Here is a 23,602-nt window from a genome sequence, read left to right on the forward strand (position 1 = left end):
CGCAGAAAATCACGGTCATAACTGCCATAAAGAAGTTTTGACCAATGAGGGCCCCCTTTCCCTTATTTTTTGCAAGGGCTCCTGTGAGTCTAGCATTCCTCATATATAAATACTTAGAAATCAACTCTCAAATTCCTATCAATAAATAATGCCATATCGCAGGTGGGCCTAAAAAAGTGTTTACCTTCAATTGGCATAATTTCTACAGAATATGCACCTTGTGCAGATAGTCCCATGGCGAACACCGAAATTTTGAAATTTCGGAATGCGTTTCGGTCCTCACCGGAACTGAAAATTTGAAATTTTGTCTAAAATCTAACAAAACAAAAAAGAAAAATCTTATCCCGCCTCCCGAAATTTCAGAAATTTCAAGGAAATATTAAATAATGAAATTTCGGTCGAAAAAAAAAGTAACGTTCTGGGTTTACTGAATTTCGATTTCTGTCTCAACGATACCCGAAGAGGTACAACTCTGATACCATTATGCCACACCCTGTCCCCACTGTATAGATATTGTCCGTTTATGGGTTTTCCCACCACCCTCTCCGGTTTTGTTTCCCAGCATCACTAACCAAGACCGACCCACTCCGCAGGGCCCTCTCCTTAGAGATGATAAAAAAACGAATACACAGGGAGAAGGAGAGTTCACATATAAAGTCAATGAACTTTCTCTCCATTTCTGATGTGGGATCTTAAAACTATGCAATCTTACGATGGCCCACTAGATCAAAATCCAATCTTAAGGGTACGATTAGCTACCATGGATTTTTTTCTTGAAATATTGGCTTACCCAATGGTGAGAGACGGTGGGAGAGGGATAGATACAAGAGGGACTGGGTGAGGAGTGGGGCAAGGAAGGCCTGGAAACCCATGGAACAAAAAACCCTGCTCAAAATAGGATTGATTTTTCGTGAATTTTTAGCCACTTCTCACCCTGAACTAATTCATGCACTCTCAAATCTCTTGTTCTCTAAAAAATCAGTTTATGTTTTCCTTTCTTCTTTATTGAATTGTTCTATTAATTATTATAAGAGAAAAGAGAAGGTACTCCCTGGAATAAATAGCTTATCTACTCCCTACCTTAAAATAACAGTTGAGGCCACATTGTTTGGGTGATCCAAAGCATTCATTTGATTGGCCCTCACATATATAGGGTGTGCCCAAAAAATCAGCTCGACAGAATCATCCTAACCCTATGAACTGTGGATGCAAAAAATGGACAGATTTGTGCAGGTTTATACACGTCCATTTTTGCCTCCACAATTCATAGGGTTAGGATTATCCTATCGAGCTGATTTTTTGGGCACACCCTATCTATGTAAGGGCCCATCAAATGAATGCTTTGGATCACCCAAACAATGTGGCCCCAACTGTTATTTTAAGGTAGGGAGTAGATAAGCTATCTACTCTAAGGAGTACCTTCTCTTTTCTCTTATTATAATGCATGAGAATTTCCATTTTCTCATTGTAACTTTCTTATCCCACCAAAAAAATTACTCAAATATGACCATTTTTCCATAGCAAAGCCTAGAAATTAGAAAGTAAGTCTAATAGACAGATCCAAATTCCTTTTTTGTTGTTGCACTGTTAAACTTACCCTTCTGTTCTTTTCAAATTTAGGGTTACTAATCTGTTACATATGGTACACATCTACAAGATCCAGACCATTCATCTGATTAAGTTCACCCAATTGACGCGTGTTTTTGGGCCATGGTCCATTCGTGATAATGGCTTACCAAATGAACAATTCGGAGTAGATTTTTTTTCACGAAGTAGGACCATTCATATGACATGCCTGATAACGGTATGCTAGGAGCATCATGTGAAAGTGAAGATTTGTGTCCTTGTGATTGAGTATTCATTGAGTAGACTCCCTAATTTTTGTGGAACCTGCTGCTGCTTTTCTACCTACCTTTGAATATGATTCTGTTACATTATATCTAATAAACTTTTCTTACAAATTTGATTTTATCGGGATAGATTGATATTACCTTGCACCCCTGCATAGCATGGACCTGTCTATCTACCTATACAACCACTTTTTTTTTCACTGTCATTCTTTTATTTATACTCTTTATAAGAAAGTTTTTTAGGGTGGTGATACATTCATCCCCTTCTAGGATGAATTCACCTCATATTTTTCAAAGGATTTTTCTAACAAGCTAGGACACTTGTCCGTCGTTAAGTGCATTGGAACTGATCTTTTACATTCATTTCCCATGAAAAAGTATTAAAACATTTGTAAAATTCTAAAAACATTCCCAAAATGGGTGCACCTTAACGGATGCCCTTACCATTAGCAAAACCCTTTTTCAAAATGGATTGTAGAGCCCACACCATAGGATAATCCAAACCGTCCATTTGATGGGCCACAACGTAAATAGGTTGTGCCCCAGAAATCATTTCCATAGGATGATTCTAACTCTCCGATCTAAAGAAGGACTCACATTGTGGAAACTTCTATAGATCAGACAGTTGGGATCATCGTATGGAAATGATTTATGGGGCAACAACGCGCACAAGTGCACAACCTATTTACTCTGTGGCCCATCAAATGGACGGTTTGGATAATCCTATGGTGTGGGCTGCACAGTTCATTTTGAAAAATAAGTGGTGAATTCATCCTAGAAGGGGGTGAATTTATCACTGGCCAATTTTTTAGGGAAATGATATCACCACTACAATATTTTGATGATGGCACTCCTCACACTATTAAAAAGTACACTGTGGCCCGCACCATAGGATGATCCAAACCATCCATTAGATAGGCTACAGCCTAAAACGGTTGTGCCCCAAAAATCATTTTCATAGGTTAATCCTAACCCTCCGATCTATAGTGGGACTGAATAGTAGAGGGTTGATCCTAACCCGAGGGTTAGGATCAACCTATGAAAATGATTTTTGGGGCACAACCTTTTTACGTTTTGGCCCATCTAATTGACTGTTTGGATCATCCTATGATGCAGGCCGTACCGTACTTTTTAATTTGGTCATATCGTACTTTTAATAAAGTGAGGAGTTGTGGTCATCAAAATACAGTAGTGGTGATATCATTTCCCAATTTTTATTAGATGGACCTCGAATACTCGTCAATCTATCTATAATACTGAAATACCTCAAAACGTTATACGTTTTGGAGGGGTATTTTGGTCCCATAAATCATAAAAATTAGTTTGTGTAGTAAAATAAAGAAAAAGGGAATGACTAGTTTCGTAGTTGGAATAGATTAGGGTTTCTAAAAGACTACTAAATTAGAACTTTTAAAAACAAGAATCTATAAAAACACACTTAAGCTACAGATTTTAGAACTTTAACCGTAAAGAGAAAACGTGTAGAGTTTTGGGAGAGGAGAACGGAGAAAAGCTTGGGAATCCATCTCCTAAAGAGGTATGTAAATATAATTAAAATACAATTATAATTTATTCTACCTTCTACAGAGATTTAGATATCTTTGGAATAAAGATTATAATGTACTTATAGTTATTGAATCAACTTTTGTGTTACTCGAGTCAAGAACCAAAGATTGGGGTTGTGAGAATTGATTTTCCGGAAGATCTTCGTTTTCGTTTCGTATTGATACCTTAATAAATCAAGGAAATTAAGAGATAATTTGTTAAGATATTTTAATATGCTTAAAGGAAGAAGAAAGAAGGGTTTTCAGATAGAAAACCGGAGAAAATAATGTTCTTGCACGAATTGGGAAAATCCAAATCGCGAGTCTCGAACGCCCGAACACACTATGAGGAGCCAATTTTGGGAGGTTTTCCAAGAAATTTTGTAGGGCACAGATCTGCCCTGTAAGACCTAGATATTAATCCAAAATGTTAATCAATGGTTAATATGGATTGTAGATGATTTAAAGATCTTGTTCGTGGGAAATGAGTGGACTTGTTCTACCATAGTTATTCTACATATTGAATATGATTTATTATGCAAAGTTATGCATGTTCTTGAATAATATTGACTGTGTTGGTGTACATAAGGGCCAATATTCACAGTACGATATGACTCCTAGTTCAGATCTACCACATGCACGTATGTGCCAGTTAGACTTTATAGTCATAGTTTTGCACCAGGACATAGTGCTGTCCGAGTAATGATGCAACAGTTAATGTCCTTGAGACGAAGTGTTTTGCATGATTGCTAGTGTATAAGATTTTTTCTAAGCGGTCAAAGAAGGTCACGGATCAAGCCGCAATTTGAGCTCTTCGGAGTATTTTCGAGAGCTTCACCTTACACAATATTTTCGGGGATGTAATTCCATACGAGAGCGTTGGGATTCGGCTTTTTACGAGTTAGTAAGCACGTTCTGTTGACTATGTAGTCTAGCAGTACTAGTCTCATTTCACTAGGCATCATGCACAATTATTGTTAACACATGTTTATGCCAATTATACTATTTGCTAGCTAGATTGTCATGCCAGTTACAATTTTTACATATATTGCCAATTACTCTATTTCTATTGATTATATCATGTTATTAGTGTAGACATATCTATTTCACTAGGCGTTAGCTCATTCGACGCATTCTATGTTTCAGGTGGAGAACAGTAGGATGCTTGCGCTTGGGCTTTGGGTGTGAGCAATGTCGCCAATTTAAGAGTTTATTATGCCCAATTATTCAATTAATTGAAACAATAGTATAGTAGAAATAAATATATAGTTATTTCATTTGGTTTAATTGATGTAGTCCTTTGGACAAGAGATTTTAGTTTCCGCATTAATTACTTTGATAATTAATTAATTGGTTATTATTTTAGTGGTTCTGTTTATTGCATTGTTCCAATGAGATTTTAGTTTCCGCATTGATTACATATTCGTGGTTTGATGAATATGTGGGGCGTTGTTATGTACCTAGACCTGAATTTCGGTTTGGGGATGTGACAAATACGACGTCTCCTGTCATTGTCACTCATTTTATTTATTCTCTCTATAAGAATTTTTTTTATTGATAAACCTTTTCCTCTAGAAATTTAGTTTAGTAAGTGTGGGCCCCTCTATCAATAGGGAGGGATGATAGATGCAAGGTTGCCCTTGCATAAAGTGCAGGAAAAGGGCCCTTGATTGGATCCACATCAAGTGTAATTGGTTTTACTTTATTTGAAAATTTCGTTTTGTAATTCTTTACGTAAGGACTCAGAAAATACCGAATCCCCACCTACACAAGCAAATTGTTGATAAAACTCCACTACTTCTGTAGGTCCCCGTCAATTCCTTTGAGTTTTGGTCTTGCGACCATACTCCCTAGACGGAGTGTTTTGCGCAGGTAATGAGTGCATGTGTTGAGTTACCAAGGAAGTAATGACCCCTAAAGAGACTGGAGCAAGACCTAATTGAAAATGGATCGAATTATTGATTGTGTCATAACCCAGAGGTGGATCAGTAGAGCGGTTCAGGTTAAAAGTAATCGAAAATGATGTGGATCCAATCAAGAGCCCTTGATTGGATCCATCTCATTAAGTGTAATTGATTTTACTTTCTCAGCCGATTAAAAAAAGTAACCGGAAATGACTTGGATCCAATCAAGAGCCCTTTTCCAGCTCTTTATGCAAGGGTGCCCTTGCATATCTCATCCCCCTATCCATGGAATAGGGACCCCATTTTACACTTCATGCTTTTTATGGGGTGAGAGTGTGAGAACAACCATTTTACATCTCTGATTATTAGGATTGTCAATCGGGCTGAGCTTGGGCGGGCTTGAGGTGCTCAAGCTCAGCCCATGTCTATACAATGGGCTTCGGGCCGAGTTCGGGCCTGACTAAATTAGAAAATTTGCTTGCCCAAACTCCACAACGGGCTTCGGGCCGAGTTCGGGCTTGCCCATCACCTCTTACTTTCTTCACGAGAAAAGACTAAGGCAAGCATTGACAAGCCAATTTCATAGAAAGCCATTAAAACTTATTGGCTTTGGCATGTGAGAAAAGTCATACTGATTGATTTTTTGCCACATTTTGTCTTATTCATTTAATAAATCTGAGGTCGAATTATAGCCTATAGGATATGATGATCCAAACCGTTCATACGGAGTGGGCTGAAGAGGGGCCCAATTTGTATACTTCAACGGTTTGGATCATCATATTAAGTGGGCTGAAGAGGGGCAAAATAAATAAAGAAAGAAAACCTATTTAATGTCGAATTATAGCCTATATGATATTAATGTTTAAGTAACCTATTTAATTAATATCTACTGATTTTTAAGGGCATAAAAAATCTTGAAAATTATATAGTAAATATATTATCGGGCCCGGGCCTATAACGGGCTGGACGACTCTTGATCAAGCTCAGCCCAAATTAGAGTTCGGGCTTCAACTTTTGACCAAGCTTGGTTTGGCTTGTTCTCATTTTAATTATGGGCGGACTTTTAGCGGGCCGAAGGGGCGGGCTTCGAGCTTGCCCATCCCGATTGACAGTCCTACTGATTATGGTTGGGTGGGCCCACCATATCTACCCAAATATTATGCATTAGGGCGGGGCCACAATTTGACACCCCATATGGGCAATTTTATAAGTATAAAATTACTTCCAAAAGCTCTAGGAAGTATAATGAGGAATGTTAGGAATGCTAACGTGAAGGGCACTCTTGCGAAAACAAGCTAGTCAGTTTTTGCAAGGGCTCCTCACCGCGCTAATAAATACGGACCCACAATCCATTCTCAAAGAGTCAAAAGTACAAAACAAAAATTATTTCTGGGCCGAGAGAGAGAGAGCGGGAAACAAAAAATCAAAAAATGAAAACGAAAATTTTCGGGAATACGAGGGAAGGATTTTCATTAGCGCATTTATCGAGGCTGTACGTTAGTGGGCATTTCTCACAAAACCAACGGTTAGATTAAACGCCAAGTCATCAATCCGTGTAGAAACTATCCTTCCAATCACCTTTCTGTAACTCCCTCTCTCAGTCTCTCCCCCCACCTATATAAACTCATCCAATCCCGCCTTCTCTCCACATTCCTTTTCAAATTCTTCTCCCCTCAATCTTTCCTAAAGACACCCCTTCTTTTCCGATCTAAAAAATTCCCCCCCAAGCAATGGCGCCCAAGGCCGATAAGAAACCCGCAGAGAAAAAACCCGCAGCCGAAAAGCCCGCAGAGGAGAAAAAACCCGCTGTGGCTGAGAAAGGCCCTGCTGAGAAGAAGCCCAAGGCTGGGAAGCGGCTTCCTAAGGAAGCTGGAGCGAGTGGTGAAAAAAAGAAGAAGCGTACGAAGAAGGGGGTTGAGACCTACAAGATTTATATCTTCAAGGTTCTCAAACAGGTTCACCCTGATATTGGTATCTCTAGCAAAGCTATGGGTATTATGAACTCTTTCATTAATGATATCTTTGAGAAGCTGGCTCAGGAAGCTTCGAAGCTTGCTCGTTATAACAAGAAGAACACTTTAAGTTCTCGAGAGATTCAGACCTCTGTCCGTCTTGTTCTTCCTGGTGAGCTCGCTAAGCATGCTGTTTCAGAAGGCACTAAGGCAGTCACCAAATTTACTAGTTCTTGAATTTCTTGGTTGTTCTGTGGATGGTGTTTTTTTTTTTTTTTTGGGGGATTTTGGGTCTAACTGAAGTTCTCTTGGGTTTCTAGGGCTTGTTTTCTTTTCTTTTGTCTCCCTACTTTTGATGATGTTGTAGTTTTTAAACTGGACAATGGAATTACTGTAAATGGGAAGTTGTTTTTTGTTAAGCTCTTCTTTCGTTATATGTAGATGTTTTTAATGGTTGTGTTACACCTTCTTTTTTATAATCCTTTTAGCTTCTATTTTAGGTGCAGAGGATGAACAAAAGATGTTACCTAAATTCTCGTTCGGGTCACGAAGCCCTTTTAAAAAATTTCTCTATTTTAATCGTTTTAGGAGCTAAGAAGATGGGATTCATTGGAGCAACTTGGTGTTGCTTCTCAGACTCTTCTTTTAAGGCAAACATGATAGGATGATTCATATGAGTTTTTTTTTTTTTAATGGTGTAAGGCCTTATAGTCCCTTATTTTTCAAAAAGTACTGTACGGACCACATTATAGGATGATCCAGACCGTCCAAAAGATGGAACACAACTTACATAGATTGTTCCCTAGAGATCATTACCTTAGGATAATCCTAGCCCTCCGATCTAGAGGTTTCCATAATATGCAGTTCTCCATGGATCGGAGGGTTGGGATAATCCTATGGAAATGATTTTTGGGGATCAATCTATCTTCATTATATTCCATCTTGTGAACGGTTTGGATTAGGTTCGTACAGTACTTTTTGGAAAATAAGGGACTGCAAGGGCTTATACCGTATCAAAACTTCAACAAATCGTGTTTCTAAGTCGAAACTCGAAACCTGATTTTACAGTGGTGTTCTTGGGAAGGATTATTTAAACAATTTGTGTGACGGTCCCTTGTTCATCTAATTCCACAATTTCAACTTGTCTTTTATTATTTTAATAGCTGTTAAAGGTTATTATTAATTTATTACATCTCCTAAAAGGCTCTTAGAAGCAAATTTCAAAAGAATAGTGCAATTATAGGAATTTGGTAGTGCCAATATCAGCAGCCTTTCCCAATTGGTTGCATCTGAATGAGATTAATGGTTAATAAAGAGGGAGAAGATAATTTCACTCCACCGCTGCGCATGCGCCCCCTTATGACGTGATTTGACGTCAAAAAGCGTTAAAGTTGATTAGTGTCACGTCAAATCACGTTATAAAGGGCGCACATGCGCAGTGGTGGGGTGAAAATATTAACGTAAATATTGTGGGACCCACCGGTTGAAAAATCATCTCATTTTGTGTTAGGTAAGCTGGGATTTGAACCTGCGACCTTAAGGTTGACATACAAACCCTCAACCGTATGGAAAATCCTAGCCATCAAAAGAATGGGTCCCACCCAATTGATGAGCATACCGTAAAACTCACACTTATCTGTATTCCTAATCATCCAAATCAATGCCTTCTTAGGAAGAATCGAGAAAAACAAGGCGCAGTTATTCATAGAAACCTTCATTGATTGGACTATTGGGCTAATGGTGATGTTTAGCATCCGATTGTTAAAGAGGGTGATGGGAAATAACCCCCTTCATTCCATTACTTCCAAAATTTGTCAAACCATAGGCTGTGTTTGGACTTTGGGTTGCTTGAATCAGGAAGCAGAATCAACATATTATTATGATTCCTATTCCGATTTCCCCTAAAACAGATGAGAAATTTTAATTAAAAAATTTCTAGTAAAATTTTAATTCCAACTTAGGCATAATCAGAATACCATATCTTGGGATGTGAAATAGATTCTGGCATTTCCTCCCTCCCCTCCCACTTACTCTAATTCTGCACATGTCGATTCCACCCCTTGTTTTGTTTTTTTTAATCCGAACACTCGGCAGAATCAGAATTAAAAACATTGCCTGTTGAATTTTCACAACATCAACATAGTACCTGATACATGCTCTTTGGTGTGGTGGTACCATGGGGCACCCTTGTGCCTGGTTTTTTGCAAAGGCTTCCTTCGGTTTAGAACTCCTCATTAATGAATACTTTACTAAAAAGTGTTTGGAGTATTTTATGGTATATGCAAGTGCATTAGGGGATGATAGGTGTCGTTAAGTAGACCCCACCTAAGGTTGAGGCAGGTGGTGCAATTGTCGTGTGCCAAATGAGAAATTGTTCTTTATAATAAGACATAGAGAGAAGGCAAAACAGGAATCTTTTTTGTGGAAAAGGAAGGGAAAAGGCCTCATAATGATAGAGACCCAAACATTGAGTTAAATTTTTGATTGCTATCTATGATCTCTTGTTTGATGTATTGAATTGATTAATTCATTAATAAAGTTTCATTTTATGACATTTACTGTGTTTGATGGAGTGTGCTGTGTTCATTTCCTTTAACACATGTTTGTGCTTAGGTAGCATCATAGGAATATCATGCCTATGTATTCACAGATCCTAATGGGCAGGGAGATATGATATTCCAGCTCTTTGTAGATCTAAAAGTTATCGGTTTGGTTTGAGATTGGACATCTTTCCCTATACACAACCAACACTACACCTTGCCTCCATGGACGAATTGGGGTTGCCTATATCGATTAGTGAGAAGGTGGACCCTAAGCAGATAGAATGGGTGCGACAAAAGGTTTGCAGAATGAATGGATCATTATAGAATAGCCATTCGATAGGAAATATAGATATGGCTGTTATGATAGTGAGGACCCTTTATATGTCCTTAGACTCGAGGGATCATATTAGTCTACGGGATTGCCCCTTAGCTTTAGGCTTTCCGATGGTGGTTTTGTTCCAAGATCCCTTTAGATTAGTTCCAAGCCATAGGGTAACCTACAAGGTCGATAGGGATGCCCAACATGGAATCCTCCACCTATGATAAAGGGAAAACTTATTTACTATTTCAATCTTTGTGCAGGCCTTTAAATTAAATCTGGTTACACAATTTGATAAATTGCTTATCAAAATGTTTTTTCAAAACAATTGTTTGTTTTTCAAAGGAATTTTCAAATGCGTTTGTGGGCATAGGCTGTTGGATTAGAAGGTATACCTTGGGGTGGGCCTACGGGTAGTTGGTGTCCACTCCCCTGTAGGACCCAGCTTGGTAGTTGAAGATTGGAGGTAGGACGTACACATATGATGCGATTAGGGGTAATTGGATGATCTAATAGACATTTTAAGGGTAATGTCTCGGTGAGGACCACTTACCTAAATATGATTGTAGTATGACTACAGAGCGAGGTCGTAGTGGGACTCTTTGAGTTCTATATGATAGGCTGTCGGATCCCTGGGACGATCCCACTAACTAATAGCTTGACCCTCTAAGATTCTTGGAGAATCCGGGTCTTGGTTTTAATTGATTAATTGGACGGATGTGATCATCTGCATAAGATGTGGAGATAAGCTACACCATAAGTATGGTGCATGAACTTGGGCTCATATACTCATATGATAATTTATCATAAGTAATTATTTAGTTAATTCCCATTGGAAGAAGGACTTTCTAATTTTGGATTAATTAAATTAGAAAGAAGAAAAGTTTCCTTATTTAATTAATTAAATTTTGAAATGATTTTTAAAATTCAAATTGATGGAAATTTATGGCAACCAATGTGAGTTGGGCACCCTAGGAGATTTAGACACACAACCCTAGGGGAAGTTTCCTATTTTAAAGAAAGCACGTTCTTGAAAGGAATTAGTTTGTTAAAAGAAAACTTTGTGGTGAAGTTTTTGGGGGAACTCCTCATATGAGGAAACTGTTGGTGAGCTTAAGCTTGCTTGCCCAATCACATGGGGGCCCACTTTGTTAGGATGATCCAAACAATTCATTTGAAAGTCCCTTACATAGATGGGGGGTGTACCAAAAATCAGGTCTATAGGATCATCCTAACCCCTCCATTTGTGGAGGACAAAAATGGACAGACACAAATCTACCCCAATTTTGTCCTCCACAAATGGAGGGGTTAGGATGATCCTATGGAGCTGATTTTTGGTACACCCCCTATCTATGATAAGGCCTTGCAAATGAATGGTTTGGATCACTCCCCAAAATGTGGGACCCATGTGATTGGGCAGCTAGCTCACCATAAGTTTGGTAAGCTCATCAACAGTTTCCTCATATATATATATATATATATATTGTTGTGGGGGGGGGGGTCAAGTTACTTTTGAGAAAAAAATGTTTTATACTCCCCACCTCTCTCTTCTTCTCTTCTCTAAAATTGAATTCTACTTCTACTCTCTCTCAATTTTTTTCCTTCTTCCTATTGATCTAGGAGAAAAGTTCTTTAAGAAGGGCTCCTCTGGGGGGGGGGGGGGGGGGGGGGGTGGGGTGGTCAAGTTAGGGTTGCACAACCTTTTGAGAAAAAATGTTTTATACTCCCCCCTCCCTCTTCTTCTCTTCTCTAAAATTGAATTCTACTTCTTACTCTCTCTCAATTTTTTTCCTTCTTCCTATTGATCTAGTAGAAAAGTTCTTTAAGAAGGGCTCCTCTGGGGGGGGGGGGGGGGGGGGGGGTGTGGTGGTGGTCAAGTTAGGGTTGCACAACCTTTTGAGAAAAAAATGTTTTATACTCCCCCCTCCCTCTTCTTCTCTTCTCTAAAATTGAATTCTACTTCTTACTCTCTCTCAATTTTTTTCCTTCTTCCTATTGATCTAGGAGAAAAGTTCTTTAAGAAGGGCTCCTCCATAAGTCCATGAAATCAAAGGGGACCATCACTCTAACTTCTAAGGCATTTGCGTTTGAGAAACGTTGAAACTGAGCGAGGATTAGATCAAGCAGAGATTCCGGTTCGAGTAATCATCATGGTATCGTTTTCTAATTCCATGTGAATTTTATTTTGATCACCAATGAAATCTAGAAACTAGGAACCCAATAAATTTGATTAAGGGAGAAATTTATATATTGTTTCAAGGCATTTCACTACGCGCCTTGATCCCTTAATCAGATCGGGTTTTAACTAACATCTTTGATGATTGAGATAGACATATACTGACTAGAAGTTCTGACATCTGATACTGCAGTGGAGGACATTCTGAATGGAGAAAGTTGTTCTTATGATCATTAGAATACTGATCCAAAATCTATTTAGATCTTAGATCAGTTTTTCGGGTGATGAAAAACCATATTTCTCTGTTCGAATTTTCCTCCGATGTCGTATCGGCCTGGCTGAGAGCTCTTGCAAGCATTTGTCACATCTAAATGCCAGTGACACATTAGTATTGATGGTTGTGTGTGAAAAATTTGACCCTAGGATACAACTTAGAGGAAATGGTTTGTGTGCAGCTGCACAGATAAGCTATATGTGGATGACTGCACAAACCATAGTGGGGTTGGGGGGATCCAAAGCATTCATTTGGAAGGCCCTTCCATGGATAGTGTGTGTACCAAATATCAGCCCTATAGGATCATCCTAACCTAATCAAAGTCGGTGGGGAAAATGAACAGACACTGTTTCTGCCCATTTTCCCCTCCACAAATGGCTGAATTAGGATGAACCTAAAGGGCTGATTTTTGGTACACACCCTATCCATGGAAGGGCCTTCCAAATGAATGCTTTTGATCCCCCAAAAAATGTGCCCCCCTGGTTTGTGCAGCCATGCACAGATAGCTTATCTGTGTAGCTGCACACAAACCATTTCCTCTACAACTTCTTTGTGATTTTCAATTTTATCTTTTTTAACCGAAATAGGATCTCGTCTTGATGTGTGTTCCTAAGTTATATATTTGTTTTAAGGCTTTTAACCGTAAGAAATGAAGAGAAATGTGTTTAATTCAATTTGAGGCTGTTACATATGAGCATTAGCAAAGTAGATCTGTAAAAACTCCTCCCTCTCCTTCATTCCTTGACCAGAAAAAGGCCTACAAACATATCTAGAAAATCCTTCAAATGAAAAAAAAGTCTCATTGTCATTGTTCCCCGTCATATTTTTTTAGAATATGAGACGTATAAAAACTCCCCCTCTCCTTGATTTCCTGATGAGAAAAGGCCTATAAAGATTCTAGAAAATCCTTCAAATGAAAAAATATCTCATTATCAATATTGCCCATCATATTTTTATTGGTATCATGCTTTAGATTGAACATGAATGGAAGCCAAGGGCTTGTGTAACATGTAGCGACTTTAGCCACGCATTAGAGCATTGCATAGAAAGCCTAAAAGAACCTTAAAAAAAAAAATGAAGAAGGAATCGGTGACAATAAATCATTACAAAACCGTGATTGATGAAAGAGACACAGAGGAATCTGCAGGAAGGAAAATGACAGTTGAAACACTTCTTGCTCATGCCAATCACAATAAATGTGTTAAGCCGGAAATTAATTTCACAGCCTTGGAAAATTTGGATTGAGAAACCACTCTAGGCTCTAAGGTCTATAAAAATAAAGAAAAGGAGTCCCCCAATAAGGATCACAATCAACTTGAAGATGTAGGGGAAAATCCATCCCCCCCCCCCCCCCCCCCCCCCATACCTCATTGAATGGTCCCCTCCCAAATAGGTCTTGAGGTGGAAACTAAGGGAAGAGAAGCCTCAAAATTAGCTTCCAAGCTTTGTCAATTATGTTCGAAAGATTCTTATTCTTCTTCTTGTTGCTCAAGGGCAAGGGAACAGCCGAAGCCCACTCTCTCGTTGATTGATGAACCACCATGACTTCGAAGGTGAACCATGGCAGAATTATCTAAGACGCTCCCAAAGATCTCGACATACTCCTATCAAGCTAGCCGATTATGTAATTCAAGAATATTGAGAAGTTCAATCTCTTATGTTTAGTGTTTTGCTTTTGTTTAGCCCGAGTTTTTGGGTCTCCTTCTCTCATGTATTCCGAGTTACGGATGACGTCATGTACTAATGAATGAATTATCTCTCTCTTTATCTAATAAACCGATAGAGTCCCCACAAAAGCCCAACTTACCTACCAAAAAACAGAGCTCGCTCATCACCTTTGTCATCCTGATTTTAAAAACATTTTTATTTTCAAATCTTCACACTCTAATAGGTTGCACTTGATATAGTAGACTTGTGAGAAATTTACCTAATAAAATTTATGAGGTAAGATTTATTGAGAAATTACTAAGATAAATCTCATGCTTATGATGTTCATTTACACCATAAAGACTGCATTAAGCGGTGTTTGTTTTGGATTTCGAGAACCGGTTGTGGGTCCGAAATTGATCATTGGATTGAAATTTACGTTATATTTTTACTCCAGTAATTACTTATGGACTCACAATCTGCTCTCAAAATCCAAAGCAAAGAAGGCTTAATTATTTAACTCTAATTTAAATTTAATTTTGTGTCAAATTTATGTTAAATTTTAAGTCCAATGATCAATTTTGGACTTGCAATCGATTCTAGAAATCCAAAACAAAGAAGGACGACTAATTATCGTTTCTGATAATACAAAGGGTCACAATCGATTCTCAAGATACAAAATAATTGATTTGGTAGGGACCATTGCAGAAGGCCAATCATGGACCAGCTGTTGCATGAAAGAGCATCCACGTACGCTCACTTCTCATTTGAGGTGCTGTGCTCTCATGCAACAGCCCGTCCGCGAAATTCCTTCTCCGACGGTCTCTAGCAAATCCCAGAAAACAAATATATTAAAGAGAGAGAAATAGAGAGGGGCAAAATGCCTTTTTGCGAAAGTCCTTAGCAAACCCAAAAAAAAGAAGAAGGACGAGTGAAGGATTTTCATGTGGTAGCAGCATATCAAGGCCACGCGTTATGGGCATATTTAAGAAAGCCAACAGATGGATTAAATGCCAAGTCATCAATCCGCATATAAACTTGTCTACGAATCATCTTTCCCTTCCTCCCTCTCTCCCCCACCTATATAAACTCACCCAATCCCACCTTCTCTCTCTGACTTACTTTTCAAATTCTCCTGCCCCCTATCTTTCCCAAAGACACCCATTCTCATCTCTCATCTAAAAAATCTTCCTCAATCAATGGCTCCCAAGGCCGATAAGAAACCCGCCGAGAAAAAGCCAGCAGCCGAGAAGCCGACGGAGGAGAAAAAGGCTGCCGTGGCTGAGAAAGGCCCAGCTGAGAAGAAGCCCAAGGCGGGGAAGCGGCTTCCTAAGGAAGCTGGAGCGAGTGGCGACAAAAAGAAGAAGCGTGTGAAGAAGGGGGTTGAGACCTACAAGATCTATATCTTCAAGGTTCTCAAACAGGTTCATCCTGATATTGGAATTTCTAGCAAAGCTATGGGGATTATGAACTCTTTCATTAACGATATCTTTGAGAAACTGGCTCAGGAAGCCTCGAAGCTGGCTAGGTATAACAAGAAAAACACCCTCAGTTCTCGGGAGATTCAGACCTCTGTTCGTCTTGTTCTTCCTGGAGAACTCGCTAAGCATGCTGTATCAGAAGGCACTAAGGCAGTTACCAAATTCACCAGTTCTTGAATTTCTTGCTTGTTTTGTGGATGCTACTTTTTGTCTTTTGGGTTAGATTGAAATTGTCTTAGATTTGTTGGGCTTTTTCTCTCTTTCTCCCCTTTACTCTTGTTGCAGATGATGATGATGATGTGGTTTTTACACTGGATGATCGAATTACTGTAATTGGGAAGTTTGTTTTTGTTAAGCTTCACTTGAGTATCTGTACCTGTGGGTAAGAAAATATCTTAGGAGAACATTGGAGATAGAAAATGTATGAATGTTTCAACTGAATGAAATATGGCTCAGATGAAAAGGATATGTTTCTAAGTTGAATGTTTGAAATCTGATTAGAGTGCTGTAAAATTGGAAGAGCTGATCATAAATTCACAGTCAATACCATACCAAGATTATTTAAACAATTTCGTTGGAGCTAGTGAGCTACCATGTTTTAATAATTGCACAATTTCAGCTTCTCTTTTATTTTTTAAACTACTGTCAAAGGTTATTTCATCTCCCAAAAGGCTCTTAGAAGCCAATTAAAAAAGAAAAGATAGCATGGTTAATGCAATTATATAAATATGGTAGCACCAATATCAGTACCCTTTAGCAGAAGGCATTTCTTGGATGGGCTATTGCATATGAGAGCAGCTATATAGGCTCACTTTTGTGTGGATTTTGTCTTCATTCATGAGGTGGCTGCTCTCAGGTGCAACAGCCCATCTGCGAAATGTTTTCTGTGATGGACGATAGCGAATCCCAATAAAAATTGACAGAGGATCATTTCGGGCATCACACATTTGAACCTTCAACCACAAGGTTGAGATACATACCCTAAACCGTTGAGATATTGGCCTAACCCCATGGGATGTAAAATCATAGCCATCAAAAGAATGGGCCCCACCCATTTCATGAGCATACCACAAAACTTCCACTGATCGGTATTCCTAATCATCCAAATCAATGCCTGCTTAAGAAGAACCAAGAAAAGCTAGGCGAAATTACACAAAGAAACGTTCATTTTGGGAGATGATATTTTCACTCCCTGTATTACGTGCACGCTCCCCTTATAAGGTGATTTGACGTGAAAAGTGGGCAACTTTAATATTTTTAAAGTCAAATCACATTATAAGGGGGGCTTGAGCGTAATTTGGGGGGGGGGTGTAAATATCATCGCCCTTCATTTATTGGACTATCTATTGGGGAGAACTGTTGGCATGAATTTTCAACTATCACTGTGCCTTTCAGTGAATAGAGAAGATCTATTCACTTGGAATAAAGAAATAGATTGAACCAACACTCATGGCCTAAACATTCAAGACCCTTGGTAGGAAACTCCACTGCACAAGATTAGGCCCGATTTGTTATGGATTAACTGATTTTGAGTCCAGAATTGATCATTGGACTGAAATTTACGTTTTATTTTGGGGAGTGATATTTAAGCCCCTTTTGACGACCAGGGACACCCAGCGTCAGTGTATTAGAAAAATCCAGTGGCTTTGATTGCACAGTACACTGGCAAAGGGTGTCCCCTGGTGATCAAAAGGGGCGTCAATTATCATTTCCCTTTATTTTGTCTCCGATAATTAGTTTTGGACTCACAATCTGCTCTCAAAATCCAAAACAAACAAGGCTTAATTATTTAACTCAAATTTACATTTAATTTTGAGTCCAATGATCAATCTTTGTACTGACAATTGATTCTAGAAATCCAAAACAAAGAAGGGGGGCTTATAACCGATTCTGATGATACAAAGTGACAATCGATTCTCAAGATACAAAACAATTGATTTGCTAGGGATCACTGCAGAAGTCATATTTCATGGACCGGCTGTTGAAATGAAGAGCACTTTTCAACAAATTTTGTCCTTATTTAATTCATCTGATGTGGCTGGGCTTTAATGCAACAGCCCGTCCGGGAAATGCCTTTCTGCGATGGTCCCTAGCAAATCCCAGAGACCCGTGAAATGCCTCCTGTATTTATGAGCGGAGGGATTTTCAATTTTTCATTAGTTAGCTTATGGGCCCACATATCGAGGCCACGCGTTAGGGTTAGAAACCCAACGGTTAGATTAAATGCCAAGTCAGCGATCCGCATATAAACTTGTCTTCCAATCATCTTTCCCTAGCTACCTATATAAACTCATCCAACCCCGCTTTCTCACCACTACCCATTTCTAATTCTCTTCCCCCATTCTTTCCCAAAGACACCCCCTTCATCTCCCATCTAAACAAATCTTCCTCAATCAATGGCGCCCAAGGCCGATAAGAAACCCGCCGAGAAAAAGCCAGCAGCCGAGAAGCCGACGGAGGAGAAAAAAGCTGCCGTCGCTGAGAAAGGCCCTGCTGAGAAGAAGCCGAAGGCGGGGAAGCGGCTTCCTAAGGAAGCTGGAGCGAGTGGTGAGAAAAAGAAGAAGCGTGCGAAGAAGGGGGTTGAAACCTACAAGATTTATATCTTCAAGGTTCTCAAACAGGTTCACCCTGATATTGGTATCTCTAGTAAGGCTATGGGGATTATGAACTCCTTCATTAATGACATCTTTGAGAAGCTGGCTCAGGAAGCTTCGAAGCTGGCTCGGTACAACAAGAAGCACACTTTAAGTTCTCGGGAGATTCAGACCTCTGTTCGTCTTGTTCTTCCTGGTGAGCTCGCCAAGCATGCTGTTTCAGAAGGCACTAAGGCAGTTACCAAATTCACCAGTTCTTGAATTTCTTGCTTCTTTTTTGGATGCTCTTATTTTGGCCTTTTGGGTTTGACTGAAGTTGACTTGGGTTTTTAGGTTTTTTTTTTCCTTTACTTTTGTTGAAGATGATGATGGTGTGGTTCTGGTTCTTAAACTGGTGTATGGAATCGCTGTAAATGGGAACTTGTTTTTGTTAAGTGATTCTCGAATTATCTGTAGATGGTTTTTAACTTGTTGGGTATATTAGTAAAAGCTTGGAATTAGTGATTGTATGAATGCTTCAATTGAATGAAACATGGTTTAGATGAAAGGCAAGAAAAAAGGAAAGGGGGGAAAAAAGGATTTGCTATGAGAATTCTTTAGATAATTGAATGAGTGGCAACCCCTATTTTTGATCCCAGCCAAGAAATACAAGAGCACATAGCATTCAACAAATCATTTTCCTAAGAAGTGAACTGATTTTAGAGTGCTCTCTCCCTAGTGGAAGTTCTGAGGTTCTGATAATAAATTTCCATTCCAACCAGGGCAGAATCAGAATACCACCCCTTGAGACGGGAAGCATTTCCTCCCTACGCTCTCCCTCACTCCATTCTGTTCTTTTCTTGAATAAATGCCAGAATTGGGCAGAATTAGAATCAGATCCCAATTCCTGTACATGATTCCGACAATCCAAACGCACTCGAAGTGTAGAGCTTCCCGTTCAGGGACATCATGATCTATGCTAAAAACATTGCTTGTTCAATTTTTGCAACATCAACCGTTAAAACACTTTGCTCACTGCTTCGAGTACCTAATAAATTAGTAGAATATATCGACAAATTCAGCAATCGAATCCTGTACATGATGAAATTTAAAGACAATTGCTATGGTTGAAGGAGAGATTCATGTCACAAACTGTTCCTCTCCAAGAAATGATCAAACAGTTTCTATAAAAAGAAGTACCCAACAATCTTATAAACCCAATCAATCCTTAGAATGATCGATCCATTGATCATAACCACCTTTGGGCACAAAATGGAACAGAAGCCCATGATTTTATTTTCAAGGTGGCAATCCACCAGATAAGTACCGCGAGAGCTTGTCTCTCAAGACCAACGTGTTCTTATCAAAAGTCTCACAGATTTGCTGTCTGTAACCCAAGTCATGTTGGTGAGAGAGTGACATCTCGTCCTGTATTTCGTCTTCTAAATCAATGACAATGTTGTGAAGCAAACAACAAACAAGAATTATTCTTGGAAGCTTATGCTTGTCGGGTCTCCACATTGTCCCCTGAACGATCTTCCACATCTCTTTAAACCTCACCAATGCCCTCCGTGCTACCATTCTAGTTGCGAAATGTCGCTTGTTGAAATCTGATTTGGAATCTGAAAGATTTTTCCCTTGATAGGGAGTTATAAGCCAAGGCAGTAATGGGAAACCCGCATCTCCAATTATGTATTCTCGAACTTCCGACCCTTTGCACAACTCTATCTTCTTTCCATTCAACCTCTTCCCCTTTTCGCAAAGTTGAAAACAGCCCGAGTTTTTTAGCACCAGGAAATCATTCATACTTCCTGGCCAGCCAGTGACAATATCTCTGAACCTCATATCGGGGTCCACAATAGCCTGCAAGATCATGCTGTGGTTTTTTTCACGATCATACCACACATCGTTCGATGAGTCCACGGAAGGCAAACACATCATGATGTGGGTAGTGTCTATGGCGCCACAACAGTTTGGGAGCCCTCGGATTCTTTCAAATTTGGACATAATCCCCTTCATTTCCTCCTCTGTGTTGGGCCATCTAAGATGGTGCATTCCTCTTTCTTCCATGGATTCCACAAATCGCCAAGTCACTTGGGAGACTGTTGATTGGTTCACACCGAATGATTCTCCGATGGTCAGTAGTGACTCTCCAGAGCTCAACCTTCTAAGCGCAACAGCTACCTGATCATTAACGGATAGAACTTTGCCATTTGTACCCCCAAAGCTCAATGGCTTTCCGATTAGATCTTCCTTCACAAGTGAACATATGTAGTTGAAGGTCTTCCTCGAGACCTTGAAGACAGATTCGAACTTATCCAATCCATTGGATAGAGACAATGGTCCTGCACAGAAATAAAAGAAGGCACCACCATTAACCAACATGGAAAAAAAAGGAGAACAAATTAGAGTTTTGACATTCAAAAGAAAAATCATTAATCAACATGAATCTTAATGAAATTAGAGTTTTGCATGTTCATTCTAATTTCAAATGAATCTATAATCTTATGATGCATCTATAGAAGCTGAACAAATGGATTTGCACTTAAAAACTTAATTAGCATGTCTGAAAAGGAAACATGGACCCCACTAATAAACCACCATAAACATCACAACGACTATGTGCAATTGGCTTGAGCCCACATCTAAATTGGAAGATATTGAAACATTGAGTCGAAAGGTTCAATCCCAGATTTCTAATGAAGAGAAAAACAACCAAAAAGGAGAAAATGTGGATTCTAATTATGTCACTGCTACTCTATTAAATAAATGCTCATGGCGCTCACTTCTAGCATACGACCCTTGAGCATGATTGAGGAGAAATGGGAATCAACATTAACCAAAAATTATAGGCAACTGACTGAGACAATTATTTTTGAGCTTCCAATATTTAAAATCCAAGCAGGTTAAATGCAATTTCTAATCATACCACACCACCAATTCCAACCAAACCAGGATTCACTTCTTTCAAATGATTTTTTGAGAGCTTCCATGAAAAGCGACGAACAAAATAAATAACTTGTGAGACCTGCCTTGAAAAATAGAAAGATCCACTCCTTGGAAAGTCAGATCATGTCCCCAGTAGATACTGTTTCATGAATTTTGAATATCTTGTGTTTCATTCTTTCATAATTAATAAAATAAATAACAAGAATAGGATGGCTGTAATCATTGGGAGCGAGGCTTGAATGCCAGTGAACTAGATTACAAGGCCTAGGCAGTGATAAGTTTACTTGATAATGTGAAGGAACCTATTCTACCTTGAGTGGATTACTAATGGACAACAGTCTGGAGAAACCGATAGAAGTACCAACACATGTTTAGTCTAAGTCTTGAGTTCAAGGTACCAGCCAATGAGGGGGTTGGTGTTTCTATGCTGTTATTTTAGCTCTAGTGGACCTCCTTGGTCTACACTGGATGTCTCCTTTTCTGAATATATATATACTTTACCATTATTTAAAAAAAGGGTACCCATCAAATTTAATTTAGTGCACCCACTAGGCAGAAACCAGCTAGACACTTTTTTTTTTCCAACTTCACACTTCTTTGAAGCCATAATTTGAAGTGATCAAAATCTGGATACACAAGAATGAAGGTATTACCAATGTTTCGCTTGCCTCCTTTGATGAATGAAAAATATAGGCAATGTATTAGTGCACTTCTGATCATAGTTTTAAAACTCCCCCGAGTCAACTCCCTTTTCCTTTGGCCGTGTTCCGCGTTCGCCCCCACAGAGTCAATAAAAACTCCTTCGACTCTCCCGAGTTATGACCACGTCAACCGAGTACTAAGCCACGTCAATCGAGTACTCGACCGTATCATGCCGAGTCGACTGGGATTTTCTTCGACCACGATTTGACCCTCATCCTCATTTTGAAACACTGCTTCCAACTGTAAATTTTATCAGATATAGATCCTCCATGATAAGCGATAGCAGATGTGGAAGTAGATGTAGTTATGGTAGGGGATCCAGAATTCTCTTAAATGTACTCATAATCAGAAGAATGACAAACAAGGAAAACTCTTGGAAACCTCCTGATAGCCCCTTTAGGCATGAAGTTACTGCAGGCCATGCTCATTTAGTTCAGAAGTTTCTAGTGGAGCAGAGGAAACCTCCCATGAGGCTAATACCGTGTAGTTTTCAACTCAAAAGGTGATTCAAATCCCCTTAGAAGAGCAAAGATTCAGTGGAAAAAGGCAAAGCATTGGAAGGTTACAACCTACTCTCTCCCATTCATAGAAAGCAGGTATTTCTATTTTGTTGCATGCAGGTTCATCATATCTATCTAATTCAAGGATCACTGGTGCAAGAAATGTCGATTTCATGACTAGGAAGTCATCCATGTCTGTTCTCTTGTCATTCTTCTCGTGCAAGTATAAACTATTGATGGGTCCTCTTCTGCCATCATTGTGAGTGGTCCCATCCTTAGAAGTAGGAATCTTCCTTATGGGTGCCGCTCCCGCTTTAGAATTAAGATTCGGCGCTCCTGAGGAAGGAAACCACTCCCATGACGCTCCCAAAGAGACGGAAACCATTCCTATGACGCTCCCAACTTGCTCCTATTACTCCACCAGTCCCACCATCACCGACTTCCTTGAATCAAATTCCTCCAACTCTTCAAAGTACTTCATTGGAGCAGGCGCGAGGAATGAGGGCATGAAAATGAAGATATGTCTAGCAATTACTACTCTTTGATGTACTTTAATTTTAAAAGATATCTATGAAGAAAACTATTTTTTTTTTTTTTTTGATATATTTGAATTTTGAAAAACATATAAAGAAAATATATTACATAAATGCTCTCATGACACTCCCAAGCTCTCAACCTTAGACTCTTCTAGGCCCTCATGCTTCTGCGCCCCACCCCCCCGGCACCCACTTTGTGCTTCTAAGGTCTCATTTTTATCAATGTCCTTTACATTGTTCCTATCTAATTTGTCACAACAATATAATATCTATTAGTACAATTACTAGACAAATTTATTGTAGCGTAATGTAACCTTCTTCTCCCACATAGTGCCTTTAAGGACTCTGAAGATCACGAAGGTGATTGGTTGCCTTTGAATGATACTAGAAGGTGATCGGTGAGGGTGTGAATCTTTGGAAATTTAAGACCACGAAGGTGATTGGTTTCACCTTCTTCATGAAATTTTTCTAAAGGATTCATTTAGCCGACCCAACTAGTTTGGGAGAAATGCTTTGTTGAGTTGAGTTGAGTTGAAGGTGATTGGTTTCTTTTTGCTTTTTGAATGATAACTAGAAGGTGATTGGTGGGGGCGTGAATCTTTGGAAATTTTCTTTCTTCAACATGACAGTCATAATGTCTGTTTCTTCATGT

The 23,602-nt window shown here is 39.2% G+C and overlaps 3 protein-coding genes across 3 annotated transcripts; all 3 read left to right on the forward strand.

Annotated features, from left to right (window-relative positions):
• The first annotated feature begins 6,934 nt into the window (after window positions 1-6,934).
• LOC143848267 (histone H2B.11) lies at window positions 6,935-7,669 on the forward strand. The gene has a single exon (XM_077357165.1). It carries the CDS (start codon window positions 7,029-7,031, stop codon window positions 7,485-7,487), a length of 459 nt encoding a protein of 152 aa, XP_077213280.1. The 5' UTR covers window positions 6,935-7,028; the 3' UTR covers window positions 7,488-7,669.
• A 7,642-nt stretch (window positions 7,670-15,311) lies between these two features.
• LOC143847777 (histone H2B-like) lies at window positions 15,312-16,167 on the forward strand. The gene has a single exon (XM_077356542.1). The coding sequence runs from the start codon at window positions 15,409-15,411 to the stop codon at window positions 15,865-15,867; it is 459 nt and encodes a 152-aa protein (XP_077212657.1). The 5' UTR covers window positions 15,312-15,408; the 3' UTR covers window positions 15,868-16,167.
• A 1,821-nt stretch (window positions 16,168-17,988) lies between these two features.
• Window positions 17,989-18,791, forward strand: LOC143847776 (putative histone H2B.1). The gene has a single exon (XM_077356540.1). The coding sequence runs from the start codon at window positions 18,087-18,089 to the stop codon at window positions 18,543-18,545; it is 459 nt and encodes a 152-aa protein (XP_077212655.1). The 5' UTR covers window positions 17,989-18,086; the 3' UTR covers window positions 18,546-18,791.
• Window positions 18,792-23,602: the final 4,811 nt, after the last annotated feature.

The sequence above is a fragment of the Tasmannia lanceolata genome, unplaced genomic scaffold (genome assembly GCF_043159265.1).
Source record: "Tasmannia lanceolata isolate RefF3 unplaced genomic scaffold, GAP_Taslan_0.1 ptg000016l, whole genome shotgun sequence".
Taxonomy (NCBI): Eukaryota; Viridiplantae; Streptophyta; class Magnoliopsida; order Canellales; family Winteraceae; genus Tasmannia; species Tasmannia lanceolata.